Raw genomic sequence first — 26294 nt, forward strand, 5'->3', positions numbered from 1 at the left:
AAATTGAAGAGCTTGTGCACTTTCCCCAGCCTATCCTATTCAAGAACTATGGGAAGCATTTGCTTCAAAGTAGGCTTTAATGGCTTGTGAGGACTACAATGAGAGCTCCTAAAGATGTGGGCACATCTGTCTGCACAGTCTGCACTCACTGCAGGCAAGATCTGCCTGACCAGTACTGACAGTTTCAAAGGTTTAGGCATAGCTTCAGGAGGACACTGGTCACTTGTAATACCCCAGCACAGGTGGATGGACTGGAGGACATGGTCAGGTTGACATTGGTATAACCAGGGAGAAGGAGGTGGTGGCACTTGGTAACTTCAGTGTTTGGACAGGTAGCTTATGCAATGGGATACGGATGACACCTCTGTGTGTTTGATTCTGATCTGAACTATCTCCCTGCCAGTTCATTTAAGATGAAGGTCGAGTCAGAGAGGAGATACTGGAAGATAGTTCTGGCAAGATATAGAAACCAGCTATATGTGCCTTTGCTGGAAGAAGGGAAGCAAAGGGTGCTTGGGTATCACAGATGTCAGTCAACGGCTGACTTGCTCAGGCTTAAGCCAGGCTGTTGGGAAGAGAGGACGGTAACACAAGAAATCAAGTGACTGTGGCTGCACAGCACTCATTAAGGCACTGCTCTGAGGAGACTGAGTCTTTTAAGCAGCATCTCTAAGCAGGTCTGAAGTTGGCTTCAATCTCATCCCCTCCTGATGGACACAACTCTACCAAGGCTAGCCCCTACCTTGCCCTTCCAACAAACAGACAGATACCATGTCTCATGTTTGTTGGCCTGACCTGTGATCCTGTGGCATGTTGGGTTATGGAGCAGGAATAAAGCCCTGGGGACAGACAGGGATGTGCCATTATCCACCCACCCACCCACACCCACTCTGAATAAACCACAAGGAGCAGTGCAGAGCCTTCCTCATGTCAGGGTCTTAGCAGGACACTCTCTCTACATCACATATGTGTGATCTCTTGGGAGATATCTGAGATATCAGCACACATGGCGCATGCTCTGGGAAAGCTCTGGTTGTTCCTCCTCTGCTGGCTGGAGGAGGGGATGAAACACTGCCCAGATCAGATCTCAAGGGCATTGGTGACCTTACCAGTTCTTTTGCTTCTGCCAGAAGATCTTCAACATCTGAGAAGCTGAAGCTGGCTAGTGTGATGAACTGGCTGACAACAGACACAAACTTGTCTCCTGCTTGCTGAACTTGAGACTTCTGGAAGTCCAGCTCCTTTGGGAAAAACAAAAACAAAAACATAAATCTAGTCAGGCCCTGGCTGATGAGGGACACAAACATGATGGTCTCTATCAGTGCTGCCAGGTGTGTGCCCATGTCAGTGTTGCACTCTCCTGCAATGCATGAGACCTTGGATTACCCCGTTATATGATATCATGGCCACACTATGCTTTTGAAAACAAACCCTCTGGGAAAGATGCTGAAAGCAGCAATTAGCAAGACAGAGAGTTCTTAAGGATACCTCCACTTCTTCACCACTCCAGATGAGCTGCCCAACCTGAGCCCCTGTCCTCTGAGATCTTACAGCCAAGGAGACACCGCAGCACATTACAGGTCCTGCTCCATGGGCACTACGCTTAGCTTCTCCTGATGTGTCAGATACAAACCATGCATGTGCCCAACCAACATACAGTAGCTTCAGTGCCTCAACAGCCCTAGGAGGACAGGCACACGTACAGGACAGGAAAGGAAGAGCAGAAGATCTCCAGGAAATACAGTAAGGCAGCTTTTCTGGGAGGTCCCTCGCTTCCATCCCCACAAAAGGATGCCCCAGTGCTGGGAGCCAGGCTGGACTATATTTGATTTAAATAATACTTACAGTTTCCACCGCTCTCAGGCCGCTCCTCAGTGTGTTTATTTCTTTCTCCAGCTCAGTCATGCTGTTGGAAATAGCAGAATGTCAGTTTTCAACTTCTCCAGCACATTCTTCAGCTCTCCTACTAACACAACTGTGCTTTTCCACTGAACAGACCCCAGTGCTGCACACACTGCCTCCTGTTTGCAGGCTGGTTTGTGTTGAACAGCAAATTGTCCTGACAGCCTCGAAACAAAGGCGGCTGCCTATCTGAAAGCGGCTGCTGCTGCTTGCTTGAAAGCAGAGCACTTCTCTGTGCTTGTAATCAAAGGGAATGTGCTAAAAATCCCAGAGCAGGCAGCAGTGGGATGGAGGAAGGGGCACTCCTCATCCCTGTCCTTGCTGGCAGTAAGGTTGCTGACCTTGCCTGCTCCCGGGTCTCTGTATCAGCAGAAGGTAACTGTCCCACTGCACAGTGGACAATTTCTGGGGGAACCACAATGAGGTGAGTTCCACTCAAAGCATCCTTCCCACCCTACGGACTGGAGCAGCACTCCTTAACAGAAAAGCTTTCCTAAGAGGAGGCAACCCAAATATAGAGAAATAAAAATAAATGATCAGGGTTGGCGCTGAGGCTGTTTACACAAGGCTCGAGTCCCCAGTGCACCGAGATTGAGCACTTATGGGTTTCTTTCATAGAGCTGATTGAGAGCTTTCTCACAAAGACTCGATGACCACAGGCTTGATGCTTTTCCAGGGGTGCCTTTCCTATGTCATGGGGCAAGTGTTCCTGGCAGGTTTAAGTCTGGGAAAATGAAGTTCTGGGAGCCCCGTGCTCTAGCAGTTCATTAGTAGTGGTGGGGGTTGACAGAGGCGGCAATTTTCCTTCACAGCTGCAGGGCTGGGGGGAATTTAGGGTTTTCCAGGGATTTAGAAACTTTTTGGTTTTGCTCTACATTGGACTGAACCCAAACATTACATGTGGTGTCCAGTTTAGCACTGGACTGATAGGGAAAAAAGCTTCTCTGTAGACGCTTTCTTTCCCATACGTGTATCTGTACAACAGCTGCAGAGCATGAGAAAGAAGCCTGCAGGCAGCAGGCAGGGAGCAATGCTTGTATCACAGCAGCCGCCCACTCAATGCCCAGGTGTTCAGCCCAACCCCTGCAATGGAAAATTATTTTGTGCTTTAAATGCGAGGATGCTCACCATACAAAATGCTTTGCACGTTCTTCTATAGGGAGTCCACCCTTAAGAGCACTGAAACTTAAAGAGACCTGCGAGTTCCACGTGTATTTGTTGTCTCATCTCTAAAAAGGGGCACTTTAAGGCCCTCTCTACGTCCACGGATTATTTAGGCGAATGCTCTCAGCCACACGAGTGCTGCTTGCAGAAATGTATAATCTCTGACTCCCTGTCACAGGCTCAGATCCCCACAGCAGCACAGCACGTAAGCTCCTGCTCAACTTTAAGACCAAAACAGAGCCCCATTGATTTCAGATGGACTTAAGTGCATACTTGAGGGCTTTGCAGAGCAACAGCAGATTCCTCGTGCGCTTAACGCTAAGCACGTGCTTAAAGTCTTTGCTGGATGGGGCCTCTCCAGATTGCAGCAGCCCACTGCATGAGCGTGCAGGGTCCCCATGAGCATTATAGGCATCATAAGCTCCATGCTGGTGGCAGGAGTGCTGGACCCAGAGGGCACCAAGCCCCTTGAGCCGGTGCCCCACACAGCAAAGCCTCCCCGCTGCACCCAGATAAAGAGCTGCCTTTTATCTGCAGCCACACCGCAACCGCTTCCTACCAGATTACTTGACGTACCATTAGAAATTAATTAAATGCTTCTGTGGTGAGATAACAGCAGGAAACGGCTGGGCTGCTGTAAGCAGCTCTCCTCCCTCGCAGCCAGAGGCTCGCCTCCCTTTAGCTGCAGGGGCTGGGATTTAAAGCCACAAGGTGATGCTTGCTGCAGCACTGACTTTGTGCTTCTGTTCCCATGGGTGCAGGGCTACGGGGGTGCGATGCAGAAAGGCAGGCTGAAGCAAGAGGAGATGCAACCTCGCAGACCCACATCACCCCCCTAATCCCTGCTTACTTGACTTTGGCTGCCTGCGGGATGTCTCGCAGCTCCTCATGCAGGCGGAGGACTTTGGGATATTTCTTTTCAACAATAGTGATGAGATAGTGCAGAAGAGTAATGTTCCTAGGAGAAAGGAACAGAGAGGTTAGTGTGGTGCTGGTGAAATCCCAACCCTCATGGCTGTTTTGGGATCCATGCAATGACATGGCCCACTGTCTGGATCACAGAGCAGGGATCCACTGGAGGTGCCTGAATGCCATCACCCCTTCCTCCTCCTGTTTGGCAAAGGCTGGGCTGGTTTGGGATCTGACCCAGCTCCTCTCTCTGCACACAAATTTCAGTGAGGGTGAGTGAACACCACGAGGGCTGCCTCTGCTTGGGGTGACTGCACAGGAATTCCCTGCCTAAAGATTCCTCCTCTGGCTTCTCAAAGGGGAAAAGAGTTCTTGGAGAATGATCCTCCACACCAGCCTTGACTGCCATCGAGTAGGCCAGAAAGGAAAGCCCTCATCCATTTCCGTGCTGACTGCAGCTCAGTTCCCTCTAAACCTTATGTGATCCAGGATGCTTGTGCCATGGGATGTGCCAGGCAGGAGGGATAGGATCACTATCACCCACCTGTGTGCTGGGAGCAGTGCTAACAACCTCTCAATTCCTCCAGCAATGCTGGAGCCCATAGAAACTACCGAGGAAGAGGGCAGGGGATGCTCACTTGTCAATGCTGGACTTCGTGTCCGCGATCTTGTTCAGGCTGGAGATCTTAAACCCGAAGGCGTTTCCCCTCTGTCCTTTGTTCATGTAGTTCCCGAAGGCCAGGACCACCTCCAGCAGCTGCTGCAGGCTGCTGCTCTGGAGCACTGCCTTGGAGCCAGCACGGATGGCTGCAGGGAGAGAGGTGCAGGATGTCACCTGCAAGCCACAGCACCTGCACTGCATCAGTCCCCTGCCCTGCAGTGCTCTCATGGCCAGAATGCGGCCACCAGCTCCCTCCATCCCTGCCATCTCCACCAGAAGCAGTCAGCAGATGCAGTCACTTGCCTTCCACTTTGGGTTTGACTTCTGCAACTCTCTCTGCAAACTTCTTCTTGAAGTAGAGGGACTGCAGCCTTTGCTGATAATGGTTTATCCTGCCAGAAAAAAAAGAGAGGTGCAGGCTGAGCTTTGCTTGCTTCAGGCAGAGCTCTGCTGCCCAGCTGTTCACAGCCAGGCTTACAAAGCACGCCTGAGCCACAGTGATTAAAAAGTAATGACTGCATTTCCCCTGGAACCTATGTTGGTTGGGAAAAAAAAATGACAACTGAAGCTAAAGCCATCACTGGGCAGATCCTGATGGGCTCTTAATCCCATGTGTAAGCTATCCTGAACACAGCAGGTTGAACAAGTGCATTTTTACACTCTACTGCTATGAATAATCAGTTCATTTATGACCACTCCTGAGCAGAGATGTTGATGAGATCTGGGCTCCCAGCGGCTCTGCAGTGAGCTGTGCTGGAGGGAGGCACATCAGCTACCAGTGCTAATGAGACCTGACCTTCAGATACTCTGAGTGACAGTGTCCCCCTGGACCTGGGCAGCACAGCCACCAATACATCTCAACCCAGCCCTTTACTGAGCAATTTAGGGGACGGCTGTGCCCATGTCAGTTGTGTTTAGGCTAAACAAGATCTCACTTGTATGCAAACAGCAGCCTGATTTGAGTCACTTGGACCAGGACCCATGGGAGATGTGCTCACAGCCAAGGCCACAGGGTAGGCTGATGTACTAATCAGAAGTGACAAAGACATCACACTTGGTTACAGACCGCAGGACAAATTAAACAGCTATGAATGAAATCAAGGAAAATATTTGCATCAGCACATTGTGCTTCCAAAAGATGAAGGCATGGGAGCAACATTTTACCACGAGAAAGAAAGGTAACCTGCAAGAGGAAGACTAATTCCATCTTTCAGCCCCGAGGGCTTGTCCTGAACTTCACAGCTCTGTCCTGCCTGCCTTCGACACTCAGCAAGCCCACAGTGCATTGCTGTGGTGTTCGTTAGTGCATTTCTCAGGGAGAACAGGAGTGTTTCTATTTTTTAACTGCTGGAATGAAGTCGTATTGCAAAACTCTCTGACTTTTCAAACAAATGACTTGCTCGAAGTCCAGAGAGTACGTAAGAAATTCCTCAGAGAAAATTTCAAAGAGCTCAATATTCAGTAGGAGTTAAATAACGAGCTTCAAGATTTTAAACCAGTACCCCTGAAGGATGTGCATGCAAAAGATAAGGTTGTTCGTCCCTCAAGACCTGTAAGGCATAAATGATTGCTGCCAGGATCAGGGAGAAATGACATTTCCTCTCTGTCTCGTATATTCTCAGGAGCCTTGGGGATGAGTCATTCCTGAAGGTGACGAGTGGAACTTATCTATACAGCAGGGCAAAATTTACATATATCAGTCTTCAGTATTCATTAGGATATATTAGTGCAAAGGGGAAAGGAGCCTTGCAATGGCACTGTTACCATTCAAGTGGCACTTCCCACCTGGACCATGCTGCAGACGATGGGCCCTTCTGCACAGTTGTGCCAGACTGAGCTTTTCTTCCCCAGGTAAGAGGGGAAGTGTGTTGGGAGATGCTCAGATGAGACTCATCTCCCCATCCCCTGCTCTGTCTGCTGCTGCTTTCTGGGATGCACAGCCCTGACCTGGAGCATGCAGCATCATGAGTGATCCTTATGGATAGGAGCACCTTGCTTGCCCTCCCAACCATCTACCCACATGTTTCTTGATGTGAAAAACAGCAAACGGAGCATATTGCCCATCCAGGCTCCTTGACATCCCATGTAGTCCAATGGCCCACCTGCTCATTTCGAAGAGAAACCGGTCAGCCTTGGCCATGCGGTCCAGTTCATGCTTATGCTCTTCCAGCAGGTCAATGTCACCCTTTTCTGGAACAAACTTCAGGAGCTAAAGGGAAGCACATTTACAGATGTGAGATCCATGCACAGTTCTGAAGTTTTTCATGAACAAAGCAGTGATTTAGTCACTTCAATCTCCTGCCTTTTCAATCTGTATGGCGACCTCAGCGTACCTATGAAATAAGTGCATCCCAGCTGTCCCTTTGTCCTTCCTCCCTCTGCCACATCACATTGGCATCTCTTGCTTCTGCCCTGACACCACTCTGACTTTACAACAGATATGCTAGGTCTACATCAGGGCTTCCACATCAGATCTGCCAAACTAGATATAAGAGACTCTCACTGCAACTCCACATTACTTCAGGCAGAAAGTTTGGACAGGTGAATAAAATGCTTCTAAAGGCATTCAGAGGGGGGTGAAAAGCTGAATTCCTTTTTTTTTTGAGGACTACACAAATGCTCAGAAAGCTTTTGAAAATAACCCCCATCAAGCACAACTGTCAATCTTTGGCCACCAAATGGCTCAGCATTGGGTCCCAGGGCAGACCCAGGTACCAGCACATAATACAGAGGCCATTCTGCCCTCTGTGCTGATGCTACAGCCTAGCTGCCTGCATTCGTGATTCTTCAACTACCCTTCAGATGATTCTCAATATGAAGCTGGCAAATAATTTGAGGCCCAACATGTGTCTCAGAGAGACAGTTTGATCCCAAAAAGTATGTGTGGCCTCATTCTAAGGCATGATGCCAACCAGGAGGAGGGCAGGATGCATTGCCCACCTGCTCCAACATGTCTTTCGGGAGGTCCTCCTGCTCGTCCATCGTCAAAATGGCTCGTTTGATCTCCTCATTTGAGAGCTTCAGCCTAGGAGAAAGAGGGAAGAGGAGGATAAATTGCATCCATGCAATGGAACAGTTTGAAGAGTGCGTCCTCTACTACCCATCAACACGGTCAGGGTCATGTGGTCCTCCACCCCTCCCAACCTCTTTCACATGGAGTCTCCCTCTAGGAAGAAGGAGAAAGAAACCTAAAATCTGCAAGCTGAGGCAATAGAAGGACACCCACAGTTCCTCCTGAGCTGACATTCATCAGTCACAGTTTAATAGATCTGCAACAATCTGCGTGACCACTCCCTGCAAGGACTGGGATTGCAATATGCAATAATTGCACAGATATTTTTCTTCATGCTTTTGCAATGCAGTTGATTAAACAATCTCAGTGCAAAAGAAAGTGAGCCCCTTCTTCCTCTTGCCCTCTGCAGGAGCTCTGGGCCAAGCACTACCATCACAGACCTGGCTATCTTCTGAGGCTCTGTCCAAGCCCTTGGTAATTTTCCTTCATTTTCAGAGTGTTGCTGCTGTTTGCAAATTCTCACGCATACAGGACAAAAGAGATGCTTTCTGCAGCCTGATGGATATTCTCAATCAAGAGGTATGAGCAACAGGCATTAGGCATGGCCAGTTTTGGATGCCAGTCTTATACCCAGCTGCTGAACTGAGCGAGGATGCAGGAGGAGCAGAAGTTAAGAGTATATTTTCCATCCTGACTTTGCTTGGGTAGCAGACCAAGACCTTAGAGCCAGCTCATGGAACACAAAGCTAAACAGCAAAGATGCAGGACCCTTTAGGCTAGTGAGAGCTTGGCTTAGCTGGAAACCTTTTGTTCAAGACTGGAAATGAAGGTTTACCTTCACTGAGACACACATGTGGAAGAGCAGCGACAAGTAAACTTTCATTCCTTAAGAGCTCAGATTTCTCATCTTGGTCCTCCCTCCCCTCTTGCCACAGTATCCAGTACTTGAGGAAATCTCAATAGAGACGTTTGTTAAAAGAGAAGTGAGTTAAAATCTCACCTGAACCAGGGAAGAAAGCACAAAGACTGTACTGAGCAGTGGCCAGGATAATTAGTAGGGCTGCAGCACAAGCAGAATAGATCCAGGATGATGGATCCCTGTGCTGCTTGCAGAGATAAGCAGCCGTGTCCTGGAGACACCCTACCTGCCCCATAAGATCAGAAATAATGCAACCAGAAGGAGCAGGAGGTGATGGTCCCTCTGTATCCTCCATTGGTGAGGCTGCACCTCAAGTGCTCTGTTCAGTGTTGGGCCCCTCACTGTAAGAAAGTCACTGAGGCCCTGGAATGTGTCCAGAGAAGGACAGTGAAGCTGTGAGGGGTCAGGAGCACAAGTCTTACAGTGAGCAGCTGAGGGAACTGGGATTGTTCCGTCTGAAGGAGGCTCTTCAGTCTTCACACCATCCCACCTGAAGGAGACTCTTCCATCTGAAGGAGGCTTATCACTCTTTACAACTCCCTGAAAGAAGGTGGTGGCAAGATGGGGTGGTGGCAAGATGGGGGTCAGCCTTTGCTCCCAGGTAACAGAGATAGTACGAGAGGTGACGGCCTCAAGTTGCACCAGGGGATGTTCAGGTTGGATATTAGGAAACATTTCTTCTCAGAAAGAGTGGTGATGCACTGACATAGGCTGCCCAGGGAGGTGGTGGAGTCACCATCCCTGGAGGTGATCCAGAGCCATGGAGATGTGGCACTGAGGGATGCGGTTCAGTGGGCCTGGTGGGGGTGGGCTGGGGTTGGATTTCAGCATCTTGGAGATCTTTTCCAGCCTGAATGATTCTATGATCCTATAAGATGGCAGTGGCCTGGAAGGACAAGACCTCTGATGCTGGGTATGAAGACTGCGCCCAAGCAGCCGTGCTAAGGCTAAGGCCACCACCAAGTGTCACATCAGCCCCCACCCAGGAAAAAATGACACCTGCTGGTTTGAGACACTTGGAGGTGGAAAATACGCTCCCAGGAGAAGGCAGCTGGTGGGCAGTTACCTCTCACACAGCACACACCTGAAGCTCCACTGTGACTACCTCTGGGTATGTGCTGAATGGCGAGCGTGCCTTTTTAAGCCCTGCTCATTAAAAGCAAACCCAGTAATAAAATAGAGACACACAATAAAAGGGCTGAACAAACTTTTCTCAGAAATCATCAAAATGCCATGCCAAGAACAAGAGGCTGCTTCAGGATCGGCAGAGAGCAATCACAGGGCGCCAGAAGAGAACAGCTTCTCAGACAATGTGATGGGAAAGGGGCCAGGGAAAGCTAGAAGCTTATCTATAACCACAATAATTATCATTGCTGGCAGCAGCTGTCGAACGCGAGCCGTCTGAGAGGAACGGGGTCACAGTGCTTGCTGTCACAGGGATTTAAGGCCAGCAGCTCAGCGATGCAAAGTGACAGCCTGCCGGCCCGGGCTTGCATGCGTGGCTTTTGTAGGGTCCAGGGAAGGATGTAATAAGTGTGAAGGGGAAAAACAAATTCCGCCTGGAAGGGGACGCGCCCTCTTGAAAAGCCACATTCATTTGAGAAAAATGCTCGACACTGCCTCGCTGGAGAGAGGAATCAAACGAGCCATTCACTGCCAGCACGCTCAGAAAGGGATGCAGCAAAGCCCTGATTTGCATCTTGCAGAAGGCAGCACGCTAAAAATACACACATGTACACCCGGAGCAAAAGCAAAGGCAGGGTTTCCTTGAGTAAGATGGAGCAATGCACCGACATCGGCATTGCTGGAGCGTTCTTAAAAAAGAGGAAAAAAGCAAATGTTAAAAATATTCTTGTGCTGCATTACAAGCTGAAGGAAAATTCAGTGATCTCACTGTGCAGTAATTTCTCCCAAAGCAAGGGAAGCAGGCAAAAAAATAAATCTACAGAGAGAGATAAAGTATCTCACTGGCCGTAATCTTTCCACGCTGCAAGCCAGACAATAGCTGTTTAGCTTACAAATGTCTGGGTTAAACAAGGGGCCAAGCCTACAGGTCCTTTCACATGTGAAAGTCAGCTTGCTTCTACAACACCCAGTCCTCTGCAGCAGCAGATCTGTGCTCTGCTCAGAGATGGGGACAGGGCTTGGTACAGAGCTTTCTGAAGATGCAGGGGGTGAGCTGAACCTGCAGAGGTCCCTGGGTGCAGGCAGCACAGGATGGACCCCACAGCATCAGCTCATGCTGGGTTGGTGTCTCCTCTGGGGTAGGAAAGAGCCCAGGTGGGTGCCAACTGCTGGAGGAGAGCAGGTCTAGATCTACTGAAAGTCAGGGCTCACTCCTCCTTGGCATGTTATATATTTATATTGCTAAATATATCAGTGCCTAGAAATCACGACGCTGGGAAAAATCATACAGCCCCATGCCCCACTTGCTGGTCTTCTAGGGAGGGAATCAAAGGACAGGGAAGACAGGCAGTGCTCATTCCTGTTGGATTAATTAATGACAACTCATTTCCAGCCATCACTAGAAGAGAAAAACTAGCTGGTGATGGCATATGAAGACCTTTATCCAGAGAGGCATCTCCAATGCCCCTGTAGTCAAGTGCTTGAGTAGCTCCCCTTCATGCCAAAGGTGGTGTTTGTTTGTTTGTGTGCACAAGCATCTTGTGCTGAATTCACCTGAATATGCTCTGATTGTATGCAATGCAGGGGAGCAACCCAGGCAGTGCCCTGGTCCTGTTGCTTTGCTTTCTAGCAGCTTGCTGATGCAGACACACTCATCCACATGCTGCTCTAAGCTCCACTTTCACTATAATCCCTGTTATTCTGACTACTGCATTTGAGGAAATAAGGAAATCCCTAGAAGCAATGCAGAGCAGAAACCAGGCACTGTTCCCCACCCGGAGGTTTTGTTTGTAGTGTGTCAGGGAAGGAAGCCACGCGGGCTGCCCATACTGGCTCTGCTGCCCTGCAGTTGGACAAGGCAAGATTTGGGCAATGCATACCACAGCACTGCTTGAGGCAGCTGGCCCTTGGTGCCACAAAAGCAGAACAGCAGCTTGGTGCAGCAGTGACCCTGCAATGGAAGGTGTAAGGCTACGGCTCACAGGGTGCAGCTGCCCCTGCGTGGATGAGCAGCACCCCCAGGCTGGAGCACAACACCCCTGTCCCCCAAATCAGCCATACCTGGAGAGAAGGATGTTGCAGTTCTGAGCTCTTCGGCCATCTATGACTGACAGCTCCTTGACTTTGTGCCGGGAACTCAATGTGTCATCGATAGCATCTTCCTTCTGCAAAAATAATAGGGAGAAAAAAGAAAAAAGCATGGAGAAAAGCCATGGAGAAGGCATTTAGTACTCTCAGCACATACCACTGCAATGCACAGCGGGCCCCCATTAATCAGGACCCGTGTCACCACGGGTTACGGGTAAAACCCAAAGCCTGCAACTGAAATACAGTAAGTCGCTTCATAAACCAGAACGGGCTTTGAAGCCACTGGTTAGAAATGTAAACATTTTCTCAGACAGAGAAAATTTAAGAATCTGCAAACGCACAAGCATTGCTGAATACATAAAGCAGGGCTTTCTTAGCATACATATTTGTGATACTTTGTTCAGTCCTCGCATGAAATACTTCATTATGGGTGGCTGCACACAGTCTGCTGTTGTCCTGTTCTCCAGCCATTTGCAGCCACCCTCCACACATCAGTCCCAACAGCAAATCCACCAACAAAAGCTACCAGATTTCCAAATGCAACCTGCAGTGTTTGAGGCTCTTTCAGGGAAATGCTTCCAAAACAAGGGATTTGAAAGCACAGATCCCTGCGGCACGAGCACCTAAATCTCCTCAGCAGCTGCTTCCTTCCAATGAACAGCAATATACAGTGCTGTGGCTGCACACGGATGGACAGATAAAGGTAAGTGATCTTGCAGGGTTGCCCGAGGAGCTCAGGTTGAGCAGTTTTAATTGACCATGTTACATGTTTTAGTAAGGTTAAGAAACTAAAACCTGGCTATCCAACCCTGCTGGGAGGAACATAACCCAGAGCTGCGAGATCCCACGTGCTGCAGATGAGCACTGTTTCAGAGATAGAACCACCATTCTGCGGGTAGAAAACAAGCGAAGAAGGTTCCACTTTTTACTCTTTTTCTTGAATGAATTAAAAGAACACCTATAAGGAATGGGAAACTGCTGGGATAAGCAGTGCAGAACTCTGCTGAGCTCCTCCTGTAGGTACAAGCCTGCTCATCTCAATCTTTAAGGGAGCCTCCAGACAGGGTCCAACTCCAGTGATTCCATGGCTCTAGGATACAACTGTGACCCACTGCATACGACCCTGTGTCCCCAACCCTGCCCTCACCGCTCCGACACTGCGGATGCTCACTTACCTGCCGGGAGTTACTGCTCACAAAGAAGTCCTACAGCCATAGCAGAAGCATGGAAAAAGGCAGTAAAAACACATGCAATTCAGTGATCTCGGCAAAATCCAAAGGAATCAAAGCACAGTCAAGGGAAAGGCGTCACACAGTGGGGTGGGAAGAAAGGGAGAAAGCGCTCGGGGTCGGCCATTGCTAAAAAAGGGAGGGTGGGAGAGTAGTGGGGATGAAGGGATGCAGAGGAGGAGGAGGAGGAGGGAAGGAAGGGAAGATGCTGCATGGATGGGTCACACCAAGGTGTTTCGGTGCTAGGATGCTGGGGACACATAGGGGACCCTGCCAAGCCCTGTCACCAGTGCCGGCCCCATGCAGCAGCGCTCAGCCTGCTGCGCCGGGGAAGAAAATTGCTGGTTTTTGTGAATCTGAGAGGATAAAGTGTCACCACGACTGCCAGGAAAAACAGGGCTTTCAAGTGGAAATAACGAGATTCTCATCCCGGAGCAAATCTAGCCACAGCAAAACTTTACCATTCGCCATGGCAACGCATTTCGCCTCAACTTGTCCTCCTGCAGGGATGCTCCCCCAGTGCCCAGCCTGCACTTTGCCCTTCCCAGGACCCCAAAGCCCCACTCAGCAGGCTGGAAGCATGTGCAGCAAATAACCTCTACCATGAGACCACACACACACACAAGGGAGTTTTCCCTCCTTGTTTGCTGGGCTGCATCCTTTTTTCTCTGAGTGCGTTTTGTTGTTTTTTATTTTGACTTGGCTCAAGGTCCAGCAGAACTGCGATGGGGAGGGAGACTGTAAAGGTGCATAAGTAGTTTGTTGCGTGTTGGGTGGTGTTGTGGTTTTTTATTTTAAAAAAAAAGAAGGCATGCAGTGGCCAGAGGTCAGCTGGAGGCAGGGAGGCTCCAAATGCAGTTCATTTACAAGAGCTCTTCCTCCCACCCCTCCGCTCGGAGGTGACGCAGGTTTTTCCTTGACTGGCTGCCAGCACTTTATCAGCCCAGGAACCGTGTGTGGGTTTGGTTTGGTGGGAGAATGGGAAATGGCTCTGCTGTCAACAACACAAAACATCCTAGGTTTCACCAGGGGTGCCTGGCAGGGGGTTGAGCCCAAGCCTAAGCCCTCTCTCTGCGTGGCTAACAGTAAGCAAATGGTTCTCAGCAAAGGTTCAAGACATACAACAACAACGTGTGAAGCTTTCCTGAAGCGTGGAAAAATAACGCTGCGGCTGAGAAGCAGAACAAAACGTGCTGGGAGACAAGGAAACATCAGCCAAGAAAAGAAGGAACCAACCCTTTGCTGAGCATCCCAACCACTCAGCGGAGGTGCCAGGGCTTCCTTCAGCAGCGGCTTTGCAAGGAAAGGGGGACCGACAGCCCTAAATAAAGATACCCAAGCTGCTATTGCTGCATTTCAGACAGATGTGATGAAAAATGCAGCCCTATGATTGAGCCAGACCCGAGGCTGCTGCCAAGGCAGAATTTGACTCCACAGATCAACAGAGGTGGTAAAGATGCTTGACAAAATGATTTGCAATGGCCCTGTGTGTTTTCCTTCTGTATCTAGCAAGATTGGTAAGTGTTGATACACAGTCCTAGGGGCAGGGGATGTTCCCAGAGCCCCATGACAGGAGGATGCAGGCCAGTGGCTGCCACAGAGATGGGAGGGAGCTACTTTCCTGGTAGCCCTGAACACCTGACCCTGCTCTGCCAGCATAGGGTGGGGATGTTTCCAGGGGTGGATCCCAGGGTGCTCAGTGGGGAAGGGCTCTTTCCCAAGAGCTGCAGAGTTCACTACAAAGCCTACATGTACCTCCCAGTCTGGGACGTGGGAAAAGCACTGAAGGAGATGCTTAAAACTAAGAATGTAACTAAGTCTGTGTGCTACTCAGATGGGGATTTCCAGGCACTACAGCAACACAAGCAGCCAAGTCTCATCTGTAACAGAGCCACCTCACCTACAACAAAGGTTAAGGGATGTCCCTGCCCTACAGATAACTCCGAAGTTGCCTCCAACCCGCTGCGGCATCAACTGCACCTGGCAATGACACTCCTCAGCATGAAGAAATGAGCAAACCACAGAACCACAGAATGGCCAGGGTTGGGAGGGACCTCAAGGATCATGAATCTTCAACCCCCCTGCCACAGGCAGGGCCACCAACCTCCACATTTCATTCTAGACCAGGCTGCCCAGGGTGCCATCCAATCTGGCTTTGAACACCCCTAGGGGCATCCACAACCTCTCTGGGCAGCCTTTTCCAGTGCCAACCAGCAGAGACCCTCCAGACACCAAAACTTTGTAGTGGTGGCAAAAAGGAGTATTTACAATTTTTGTCTACCTCCTTACTGTAACCATTCCAGGGTACAAAACCCAGTAAGAGAAGAATGAAACTGCCTCAGAGAGCTGCATTTTTCATCTCAACAGCAGAGCTTTGCATGCTCAGGAAGTGCTGCAGTGAACAAGAACCTGTCATTGTGGACAACTGGTGACTTTCATGGATCCCACCTGCCCCATGAGCACCCTGGAGGGACTCACAGGTGGGTGAGGACATATGTTTGGTACCAGGGACATTGTCAGAGAGCTCCACTTGCACAAGGCAATGATACCAAGAGGCTTTATTTGGCCATGATGAATTCGTGTGTCATGCTCCCATGGTTGGGACTGGCAGCAGCCCAGCTGGATTCCAGCCACAGCAGCACCTCACAGGTAACACTTCCCATCCTCTTTCCCCATCTCCTTTCCAGGTGCTCTCACATATGGGAACATCTTCTGCCAGTCCTACCCCACCTTTGGCTCTCATGTTCAGCTCCTTTTCAGTGCATATCCCATCTGGGATACAAACCCATGCTACAGCCCTCCCTACAGCATCTCCCCTTCCTTGCTGAGCCCAAACTAACCAGCCACCTCACCTCACTCAGCAGAACCTCAGTCAAGCCAAATAATGTTCAGATTTCTGCTGGGCAGTAATTAGCAGCACATCAGATGACTCTCTGACTCTGGCCAAAGGGCAAACCATCCACTGACATGGCAGGTTTCCATTCTCACTTCCTTCGAATTTCCTTCTCATCTTCTCCACCTTCAGGAGGCACTGGTCAAGCTTCAAAAATGTGCGGAGCAAGAGCCAGCACTGCATCACCTATTCCCACACCAGGGCAGCACCTACTCCTGGTTTGTTACTCTTGATATTTGTTCTGCTCTAATCCACCCTGATATTGCCCTCCATTAGCCTCCAGAAGAGATTAAGCTCTTACACTAAGGAGATTATGTTTGGGTCTGCTCCTTCCCAGCCCCATCCCTGTGTCTGAGCCTGGCCACAGCAGGACAGCCTGGCCTCTCCTGCCACCCTGCAGTCAGGTGAGCGTAACATTTTCAGCCTCTCCCTCGCTTTTTCTCTTGCATTCCTGAAAAGCCTCATAGCTTGTCAGCACTAATGCTCCTGTTGGGGGTGAAACAAGTGTCTTATTTTCTTCATGTGCTTTGGTGCCTTCCAAACTGGGGCCATATTGCTTGAGAAGGAGATTAAAAAGCAGAGTCTTTTGTCTGCAGTGTCATTCCTTTGGTTTGGGACTTGCATTTTGTTCAAAGCTCACATACTGCTCTGGGCTCACTACAAAAATAAAAGAAGAGATCCACCCATGGTAGATGTGGGTAAAGCTTAGTCCTTCTTGGCCAGAGAGGGATATAAATTTTCCACCCAATACAGAGACATGAAGCAGTGGCTGTTAAGAGTGATCCAAAAACATTACCCAACCGTGGCCACATCTGGGGGCTATTTTCATACATTCCCTGTCATTTTTGTTTGTTTTGTGATCCATCATTATGACACAGGCATGCCCGTGCCATGGCACATGCGGTCAGGTACATGGGCAGGGGTAAAGTCAGTCACATCTAGCTGTAAGCTACCATTTGAAGGCAAAGGCACCAGCAGGCAAATGAGAGGATAAACCTGATCGAGTCAATCTGGCAAACAAAGCACTAGAATGAAATAATGGCAGGAAGAGTGTTCTGAGACCACATGTGACACCAAGCAACTTCATAATCACGGCATCTGGGGATGCCTGTGCACAGCCCCAGCCAGATGTTACCTGCTGTCTTTGGTAGGCAGAGAACGTCCTTTCCAGGTCTTCGAGATCCAGGACTTTAAACACTTTTGCATCATCTATATCGGTCCACACAGTGCCTGCCAGCTTGTTCTGAAAGACAGAGGGAGCACTGCACATTGGAGTGTCTTTCTGCAGAGCAACATGGCCCTCTGAAAGTGCAAATGAAGAATCTCTGCCTTACCTCAGGCAGCTTGGACCAGTTGAAGGACTTCAGGGCATTCGTTGGCTGTGGGATGCTCTTCTTCTTGAAGGCAAAGCCCAGTGGTGCTCCTGGAGGAGGCATCACTCCATCCAGGGGTGGGGGACCAGGAGGTGGCGGGGGGCCACCTGGAGGAGGTGGTGGGGGGGGTGGCGGTGGGGGACATCCCCCTGGGAGTGGGGGTGGTGGTGGAGGGGGAAGGAGGGATCCTGGAGCTGGAGGTGGTAAAGGGCCACCAGGAGCTCCTGGTGGCAAAGGAGGTCCTCCGGGGCCAGCAGCACAGATCGCCCTCTGAGAGAGAAAGAGAGGAAGGACTGGTCACACAGAGGGAGGGCACCATCCAAAAAACACCTTTGTTTCTGGCCAAAATTTAAGCAGCAAAGGGAGTACACAGAGGCTTCAGCACTCCTGACTGAGGTCAAATGCAGATAAAGAGGTGAGATAGCTCCATCCCCAGGGATGGTCATCTTGGTGGCCCTACAAACAAGCACCTTTCTCAGCTCCCTTTGTAGCTTGACTTCCTGAAATCACTGCACAGCAACTCTGGGGGATTTGGGATGAAGTAGCAACGGGGAGGAGGTTTGGGGCCTCACCCTGCTCATCTCGTGGAGCTGCGCCGTGAGATCTGCCACCTGCTGCTTGACCTGTTTGTGCTCACTGGACTCCTTCTCCAGCTTCTCCTTCATCTTGTTCAGCGTCTGCATCATTTCTTCCTTCTCCTGGGCCTTTGCGTCACACTCCCGCTCCTTCTTCTCCAACTTCTGCTGAAGCTCGGTGTGCTCTGAAACAGCCCCCCATACCAGCATGTGTGATGAACTCTCCAGCACAGCAAACAGCAGCGTGTGGGGTTATAAAATCCATGGTGCACACTTTCCTCACATGCAGCTGAGGGAAGGGAGTGTGTGTGCGACAGTGTGCGACAGCCTGACCGAAGCTGCCTCTGTGCTGCAGACCCCATGAAGAAACAAGAATCTATTTCCTTGGTAAGCCCCATAGCATAATACAAACCCAGTATTCACACAGGGCCCGCTCAGTGCAACATGTAAATGCTATCTGCCTAGCTTACTGTGCACGCTTAGAGTTAACACACTTAGAGTTCTGCCTTTCATTTTTCCATCACTTACCTTTCCGCATTTTTTCTGCTTGCTCTTTCCACTGTTTAACTTCATTTTCGTTGACTAACCTAAAAGCAGGAGACAAGCAGCGCTGTGAGACATCCCTCATGCGGTCAGCAAACACTGCCAGTAAAAAACGTGACTGAGAAGCACTGTGCAGAGGAGCTGGGGCTGTGCAGGACGCAGCTCCCATGCTGGTATTTCAGACACTTCAGCTGTGCCTTCCCAGGGCTCCTGGCTGCACGGTCTGCACACTGGCATGTTCTGCTCCCCTCCAGGGACTGTGGCTTGTCCAGCCAAGGAGCAGAAACATCACTGTGAGAGCAGTGAGTGATGAGTAAGGCATAGTGACAGTGACAGTCAAGGGAAACAGCTCACTGAGGACACAGTGGTTGAGCTTAATTCATATGCACATCTTGCTGAGTAGGTCTAAATGATCCAACACTACCAGGGCTGAATCCCAAACCTTGCTGCCCTGCCTGCTATCCCTCTTGAACAGCTGAACTCATGCAGCAAACCCAAAGAATGGTGGACGAGCACTTACATTCGGACAACATTTTTGATATTGAAGTTCTCCAGCGGAGTGGCGTCGGGGTCCTGCCCTTTGTCACTCTGAATGACGATCTGCTGTATGATTCTGTCCAGCAGCAGCCAGTACTGAACAGTGTTGCCGCTTCTTTTATCTGGACGGGAGGAAGGGGAGAGGCTGAGAGAAGCAGCAGGGATGTGGTTGTCGCCCCTGGACAGGGGAGTTGTGCTGTGAAGCCCCTGGAAGTGTGTGTTTTTGCTCCCCACACCATACTCACAAGGCATTTGGAGACAGTGGTGCAGGATGGACATAAAGTGCGGGTATGCCTCTGTGTGAGTAAGCCTCTTTCTCGTCAGCTCAAACATCTGAGTTGCACTTTTGGTGTCTATGTGAACCTGCAGAAGAGAGCAAAGTGGCGTCTGGCCTACGGATCAAAGTGAGCAACCAATCCTACAAGCCATCCGCTCCCAGAGTGAAGAAAAATCACAAGAGCCCAGTGAAGGCTGAACAGCACTGGTCCGCAGCCAGGAGAGAAGAGAGATGAAACAACAGAGCAGGGCAACAAGAGGCAGATTTACAGCCACCAAATTTGATCCAAAAGCCAGAACTTTGCTCCAGTCTACACAGGCGCCTTTGAAAGGATCTGTAAGATCAAGTGCCAGTCCCTGCACCAGTAACATTCACACTCACCAGCTCAAATCTTTTTGCAAATTCCAGTTCATCTTCATTTCTAAGCATTTCAAAAAAATCTAAATGCCTGAGGAAAGAAAGGAGAGAGAAAAAGCCTATTAAAAGTGGATATGTATATGGACAGTAAATAAAAGGCAGCCAGTTTGGAACAGCTTCCAGAACAGCTCGCTAACAGGCAGTGGTCCAGAGACAAATGGGACTTGAAACACCAATGAGAACTTCAGTCTAGAGCTCCCACAGCTCCACAGGTTTGCCTTCAATCTTGCCAGCCTGAAAAACCAGTTCAGGAAGACAGAGGGCAAAGTAATTGCAGCCTTTCTAAGGAGCCTCTTGGAAGAGAAGAGGAGGAGGACTGACAGCATCCAACCAGGGTGGTACATCCTTCCCAGCTCAATTCTATGTGGGAGTGCAGCAGAGATGGGGTTTTTTCTACTCTGAATTTGGTGATACCAAAGCATTTCCTAAAGAGGAGCCAAAGGCCAAGTCCAAAAACCAGAAATCATGCATGTAAGGAAAGGGGAAAAATAACAGTGGGCTGTGTGTCCCCACTTACCGGTCTAGGGTTGAGTTTTCGTGCTCTCTTAGTTTGTCAATGACTGGCTGGATTCCAAGCATGAGAAATTCGTATCTCAGGTGAAGTCTGAAATCCAGGCTTTCCTGTGAGGGACAATTGTAGGGTTAACACAGCAAGGTGCATTTCCTCAAAAAGCTTCTTGAAAACCCAAGCCCACCAAAGACCACCCTGTGCAAGAGCCCCAGAGCTCACCACGCCTGCCCCCTGGCTCAGGACTGCGTTGATGAAGGACATGATTGCTGTCTTGAGGCTTACTTCATCCCGATACCTTCCTGTGCTCTTGTCCAGGTCATTGATCAGCGTCTGTCAAATATACAGTGTAAGTTAACAGCCCCGGGGCTGCATGATCTACTCCTGGTGGTCCCAAAGCCCCCACAGCAGTTCACTGGTGACACTTTCTGAACCAACAGCAGCTGCATGGTGTAGCACAGCCCATACAGAACCTGTGTCTGCAAACATCTGCCCATCCAGATGTACTGCAGCTTTCCTTTCATTCCTGACAACTCTATAAAAGCAAGCATTCTTGGGGGGAACTGCCTTAAATAACTTTTCCCATTCTTTGCTCAGCTGTGGCTCTCACAGATACAGCACTGGTCTGCTATAATTCATAGATTATCAAATTCACATGGCCATAGCAAATCATGCATACATGGCATTCAGATACCCAGAAGAAGAAAAGAACAAGAATGCTGATTTGGGCCCTCTGGGGAGGCTCCCACTTCCCCCAGCACCGGGTGATGGTTTTCCCAGACCCAGATCCAAATTTTGGGAGTGTAAAAGTGAGTTGAGAGGCACCCACCTGAAAACGAGTCCGTTCGCTGGCGTATTTCTGGTAGTGCAGCATAGCCTCCAGTACCTTTTTGTGGCCGCCGGGAACCAGGCACACAGCGCCCATGATTTCCAGCACTGCCACCTTTGTCTTTATATTCTCCGTGCTCAGACTCTGAGCGATTACATTAATGCTCTCCGAATGGGCCAGGACGTGAGCCCGGCCCAGGGAGTTGTTCATTAGTGCTTTTATACATCCAATGAGCGAGGTATGTATTCGAGACTCTGCTGTCTCATAGTCCATGCTTTTGAGAAAGTTCAGAATACATGACAAGCCATCCAGGTCGATGAATCGGGTTACAAACCTGTCAGGAAGAGGGATGTTTTAAAATCAAATGCTAAACGACTGCTCAACTCACCAATAGGGTTGACTTGTCTGTTCTTGTACATCCAGAATGCCTTTCTGTAAATTTTCCTGCAATGGTCTTTGGATAGCAGAAAGCCTGCAGGACTCCTACAGCCCAGAGCACAGCAACAGGGCTGCAGAATTCCATCCTTCCCAGCGGAGGTGAAGAACTTGCTATGGTACAGCCATGCTGCTGCAAAGCCTCCCCTATCCCCAACCTGAGATTTACATCAGCCTCCTTTAGGACCAGTTTTGGAGAGGATGGGAAAAAGCTTCCCAGCAGTGAAACTGTCTTCTCACCAGCTGCAGCCAACCCACAGAAACCCCAAAGACAGCCAAGCCCACTCTCTCAATGCCTGCCGGACCTTCTGCTTCCTGCTGCCTCTCCATCCACATCCTCCTCAGCTGTGCACATCTCACACATTTTTAAGCAGAGATTTTACATTTTGGTGATGACTTCTAATGCTGCTAAATAGCAAGCAGACTGCAAATGCATGCTGTGCCTGAGGCAGACAAAACATGCAGACATAACCCACCCAAACTGCACATGTGTTTCCAAAAACACCTCTTTGCCTGATGCCACTGTGGCCGGGTACATTCTGTTTTGGCAGAAGGGGTGAGCTTGCACATCAAGTGAGCCAAAAAACATCCCAGCACTGGGATGAGTTTAATTGACAAGCACTAGTGTTCATATGCAGCAATAAAAGTGTTATTGTGGTCTGAGTGAAAACTGATTTCTCTGCTTGAAAGGCCAATCTTATTCCAGGAAAGTCAATAGGAAATTTGTTGTTCACTTCTCCAAAAGCCAAAGTACGTCCCGCAGATAAAGTTTTCTACACAGCCTGCTGCATCCCTCTGAATTTCACAGAATCATCAAGGTTGGGAAGGACCACTGGTCTTTCTTTCTTGGAAAAGATCATCTGGTCAAACCATCGACCCATGATTTCAGCGTGATGGACTCACAAAACACTTTCAAGCACTCCTGGAAGTTTCACTGCAGACTACCACCTGGGAATGGCAGGAGCCAGCACCCACGAGTGCTGGGCTTCATATAACCAGCTGCTAACTGCCAACCCTGGGAACTCCTTGCCAATTACTACACCAGAATCATCGCAGAAGAGAAATGGAAATGGAGTGTAATGCATTTGCAAACAAGAGCTGTGTCTTCTACAACCACAATGGGCAGTGCAATTATAATGGAACAATTATTCCCCATCAGAATTCAACCTGAGGAATCTGAAAGATTTTGTGCTGATGGTTCTCTGCAACTAAAAAGACTGAAGAAAAGGAACAAAATGACAAGAGGTGATTCAAAACGGCAAATGCAATTTCAGAACCTTTGTGTCCCAAGTCTCCTCCCCATCCTGCACTATTCCCATTTCTATTTCTATTCTAAAACTCTTCTGCCAGGGAACACAAATCAAAAGCTATAACCAGAGCAATAAAGCAAGGAAATGAAGAGAATTGCCTCATTGGTTTCGTCCTCAGTGCAGTCTTCAAACTTTCTATTGTTTTATTTCTCTCCTCCTCATCTTCTTTTTCCAAAGCAATCAGCGATTTCCTCTGCAAAAGGAAAGATGTAAAGTTGAGATGAGGGGCAGGCACAAGCAGAAGGGCCACGAGCAACCCCAGTGTGCCAAACCACAGTGCAGGAGATGGAGCTGGGACCTGAAATCAACTCTGAAAGCAGAGACACTTATGGGGAGGATGCAGGTGGCTAAGGCAATGCTAACAGGGACTCCACAGGGGAAAGGTGCTAAATTGTGATGGGGGGTGAGAGAGGTGGGGTCTTTTAGCCTTCTTTGGTAATTGTGCATCCTGTGTGCATCTGTGTAGGTGGGGGGGCTGCAGGGACGCCCTGCAGCCCAAATGGGACAGGATCTTGTATTCACATCTGGGGTCAGTGGGACATCTTCCAGGTCTCCCAGTGCAGCCCTGCCTTACAGGAACTGTATTTCCCACAGTGCTATTTCATTTTTACCCAGCACAACCACCACCAGTTCAGCAGGGAACAGAACGGTAGCAGAGATCTCACTTTCCTTGCAGAGGCAGCTTGATGCCTCTCTGCCACTGAACAATCAGACAGCTTCCTTAAAACCAGCCTGAAAATCCCTGTTTGCCCTCAGTCTTGCAGCCTTCTGGCTTGGAGCTAGATGAAAGACCCCTGTGCCTTGGAGAACTTTTTACTCCAGAGCAGCGTCCAATGAACAACGAAACCTCTCCCTGCATTTCTCCTGGCTTAAATCATTGCCATCAGTGCTGTAGCACAGCAGAAATACTTACAGCAGCCATGGAGTTCAGCTGATCGATGTAAAACTCAGGCCAGCTAGTGGCCCCTTTATTTTCTTCCTGGTCCTGCAGAGAGTGGGGAAAAGCAAAACAAAGAGAGTTGATCAGAAAAAAAATGGCATTAATGTCTCCTGCCCTTTAGAGCCAACCATCTACGACGTTCCCTCATGCTTTCACATTACTTGATATCAATACAGGCTCAATTTTCTGTTTTCTGAACTCACTGCTGATGGTTCCAGAACATTACCTGATCTATTAAATACACGCTTTTTTATATACAATGTACTTTATGCCATCTATTGTAATTATGCTCTGCCCCAGTGATGCTGCATCAGTCTGGAATCTTACACTCAGATTTCTCTTGTACTAACTCTACTGTGCCCTTGAGGCTTTGGCTGTACAGCCTCAGTGAAGGTGCTTTGAGGGAAAAAAAAGAGTTTTTACAAGCTATGAAGGCTACATAAATATGACATGAACAAGATTCCACACCTGGAGGAAGGCTGTGACATATCAATAAGAGAATCTCTTGGCACAAAACAGACAGCTCCCTGGGGATTCATTAGTTAGCAGGAGAGAACAAGCACATGGCAATGTCCCCTGTCAAAGGATGTCCCCTAAGCCCATGACCTATGACAGTGATTGATGCAGAGCCCTATTTGGTCATCCCAGTTACAATGCTCTGCACCTGGTGAAACCCAGCAGAAGTTTTCAAGGTCTGCCATGTTCCTGTAGGACATCACCAACAGACTACTGAGCCATGCTCAGATAAATAACACCGCATGTACTGATGTTCTGAAGGAACAGCTCAAGACCAACTCTTTTCCCTGCTCTATTTTCCCTACATCACAGAATCACAGAATGGCCAGGGTTGGAAGGGACCTCAAGGATCATGAATCTCCACCCCCCCTGCCACGTGCAGGGCAATCTACCAAAAGAAGAAAAAGGATACAAAAAAATATATCTCCTTCAGGTTGGACCAGAAGAAACAATCCACCCCTAAACTTAAGATGCAGCTTGAGGTATTTATGAGGGTTAACCCACACTGCAATTCCTTGCTAGGGGAGAAACTGGACAAGGCACTCTTGTGCTCCCACATCCGTGCGTGCAGACAACTACTGATAGTCCAGTTGATTTCTGCAAGTCAACAGAGACCAAAATATTTACTTTGGTTCAAGAGGCATCAATGGGAAATGTTTGTGCATCCAAATTTCTCAAGGTACAGCTTGCCAAGAGGACAAAATAGAGAATTAGTGAGCCTTTGTGGTGCGTGGCTATGGGATGGGGACAGGAGAAGTTCAGGAGTGAGCAGGTGGCAGCCCCTCAGGCATTTCCCCCAGCATGCCAAAGGTGAGAGAAACTGCTTATCCACAGATCTGGTCAAGTTTAAAGCAAATGAAAAGACTTTTTTTCTGAACAAGAAGACTGTATTTACGCCTCCGTGCCCTTTATTAGTTTGGGCTGCTCGCCCTTCCTTCTCCTGCCAAGAACCCAAGTTTTGAATGAAACACTTGATTCACCTCCTCTCAACTTTTTTTTTTAATCCAAATGGGAATCAGCAGAATATTTTTTTTCCAAAGATGTTAGAAAAACAACTAAAAATCTGTCCTACCCACTGCCAAGCCTAATAAAACTGCAGGAGGTCCCAGTGCCTGCCTCTGTGTTGGTGAGAGAACCATTAAGACCTGTGCTTTGCCAAAACGTTTTTGCCAGCTACAAGTGCCCCAAAATCCCTATGAAGTCCCACAGGTCGTGTCACCTGCCATCACATCCCCAGCCATTGTGGGGACCAGCGTGGTGTCCAAACTCAGCAGAGGAGAAAATCATCCCCATCTTGTCCAAATACTGCTGCCAACACGAGAAATGCTCATCTGCTGGTTGAGAGAGAAACACTGACTCTGAAAGGGAGAGATAGATATGCTCTGGTCTTTCCACAAGCAGGGAGAATGGGAGGCATGGGCTTCTCTCTGGAAAAGTTGCCCTGAGTAGAAAAGAAGAGGATGGAGGGGCAGAGGTGAGACCTGAGACCTCTTGCTGTCCTTTGTCAAACAGACCAACTGAAACAACTGTCCCTAAGCAACCCATCCGGCTGCCAGTCTTGCTGCATTTTTGGCCACATTTTGAACTATCATCCCAACTGGCTGTTTGAAGTGATGGCTGTGGGGCAGGGACCATTCCCACCTCCCAGCTATCTCCAGGCAGGAGGGATGCCCTCAGTGCATCAATTTTCAGCTACCTCAGCTGCCTGTGATCAGGGCTTCCCACCGTGGGATTTGGCAGAGCAGTGCCCACAGCAGTCCCGTAATTAGCATGCCAGGCTATGGTGAAGTCACAGTTATTCTGCAGCTGCTCAGGATTATGGAGAAAGCACTTAGGTGCTGAGAGATGGATCTAACAGAAAGACAGAAAGTCATACTGCGAGATCTCCCACACAGCTGAGGAAACCCACACAGCACCCCTTGTGCTCTGCCTGCAGCCAAAGGGCAACTTGCCTCTGCCATCCCTATGCAGTGTCCCCCTGGGCTGCTGTATGACCCCATGTCCCCATGCACTCAGCCTAGCTGCGTAGTGCAGGAGCAAGGAGCAAACCAAGGCTCCTTTTGGTTTCTCACTTCACCTGAATCTGATAATGGGTGCCAACATAACCCAGCTCACTGATCCAAACCTGCCT

General features: G+C 49.3%; 1 protein-coding gene across 3 annotated transcripts in view; it reads right to left on the bottom strand.

Annotated features, from left to right (window-relative positions):
• Positions 1-26294, bottom strand: part of DAAM1 (dishevelled associated activator of morphogenesis 1) — an 82572-nt gene that overhangs the window by 4715 nt on the left and 51563 nt on the right. For all 3 annotated transcript variants that reach the window (XM_042865080.1, XM_042865099.1, XM_042865090.1), the window contains 20 exons: positions 23621-23692; positions 22806-22900; positions 20963-21296; positions 20356-20466; positions 20143-20246; positions 19590-19656; positions 19177-19294; positions 18915-19053; positions 18380-18438; positions 17849-18036; positions 17238-17546; positions 17039-17146; positions 11755-11858; positions 7577-7661; positions 6739-6845; positions 4940-5028; positions 4614-4782; positions 3917-4024; positions 1846-1906; positions 1110-1241 (listed from right to left, as the gene is read on the bottom strand). In XM_042865080.1, the coding sequence (XP_042721014.1) occupies positions 1110-1241; positions 1846-1906; positions 3917-4024; positions 4614-4782; positions 4940-5028; positions 6739-6845; positions 7577-7661; positions 11755-11858; positions 17039-17146; positions 17238-17546; positions 17849-18036; positions 18380-18438; positions 18915-19053; positions 19177-19294; positions 19590-19656; positions 20143-20246; positions 20356-20466; positions 20963-21296; positions 22806-22900; positions 23621-23692 (2559 nt within the window). The remainder of the gene's footprint in view (positions 1-1109; positions 1242-1845; positions 1907-3916; positions 4025-4613; positions 4783-4939; positions 5029-6738; positions 6846-7576; positions 7662-11754; positions 11859-17038; positions 17147-17237; positions 17547-17848; positions 18037-18379; positions 18439-18914; positions 19054-19176; positions 19295-19589; positions 19657-20142; positions 20247-20355; positions 20467-20962; positions 21297-22805; positions 22901-23620; positions 23693-26294) is intronic.

This window comes from Lagopus leucura, unplaced genomic scaffold (assembly GCF_019238085.1).
Source record: "Lagopus leucura isolate 7727_CA_CO unplaced genomic scaffold, USGS_WTPT01 Super-Scaffold_1, whole genome shotgun sequence".
Classification (NCBI taxonomy): domain Eukaryota; kingdom Metazoa; phylum Chordata; class Aves; order Galliformes; family Phasianidae; genus Lagopus; species Lagopus leucura.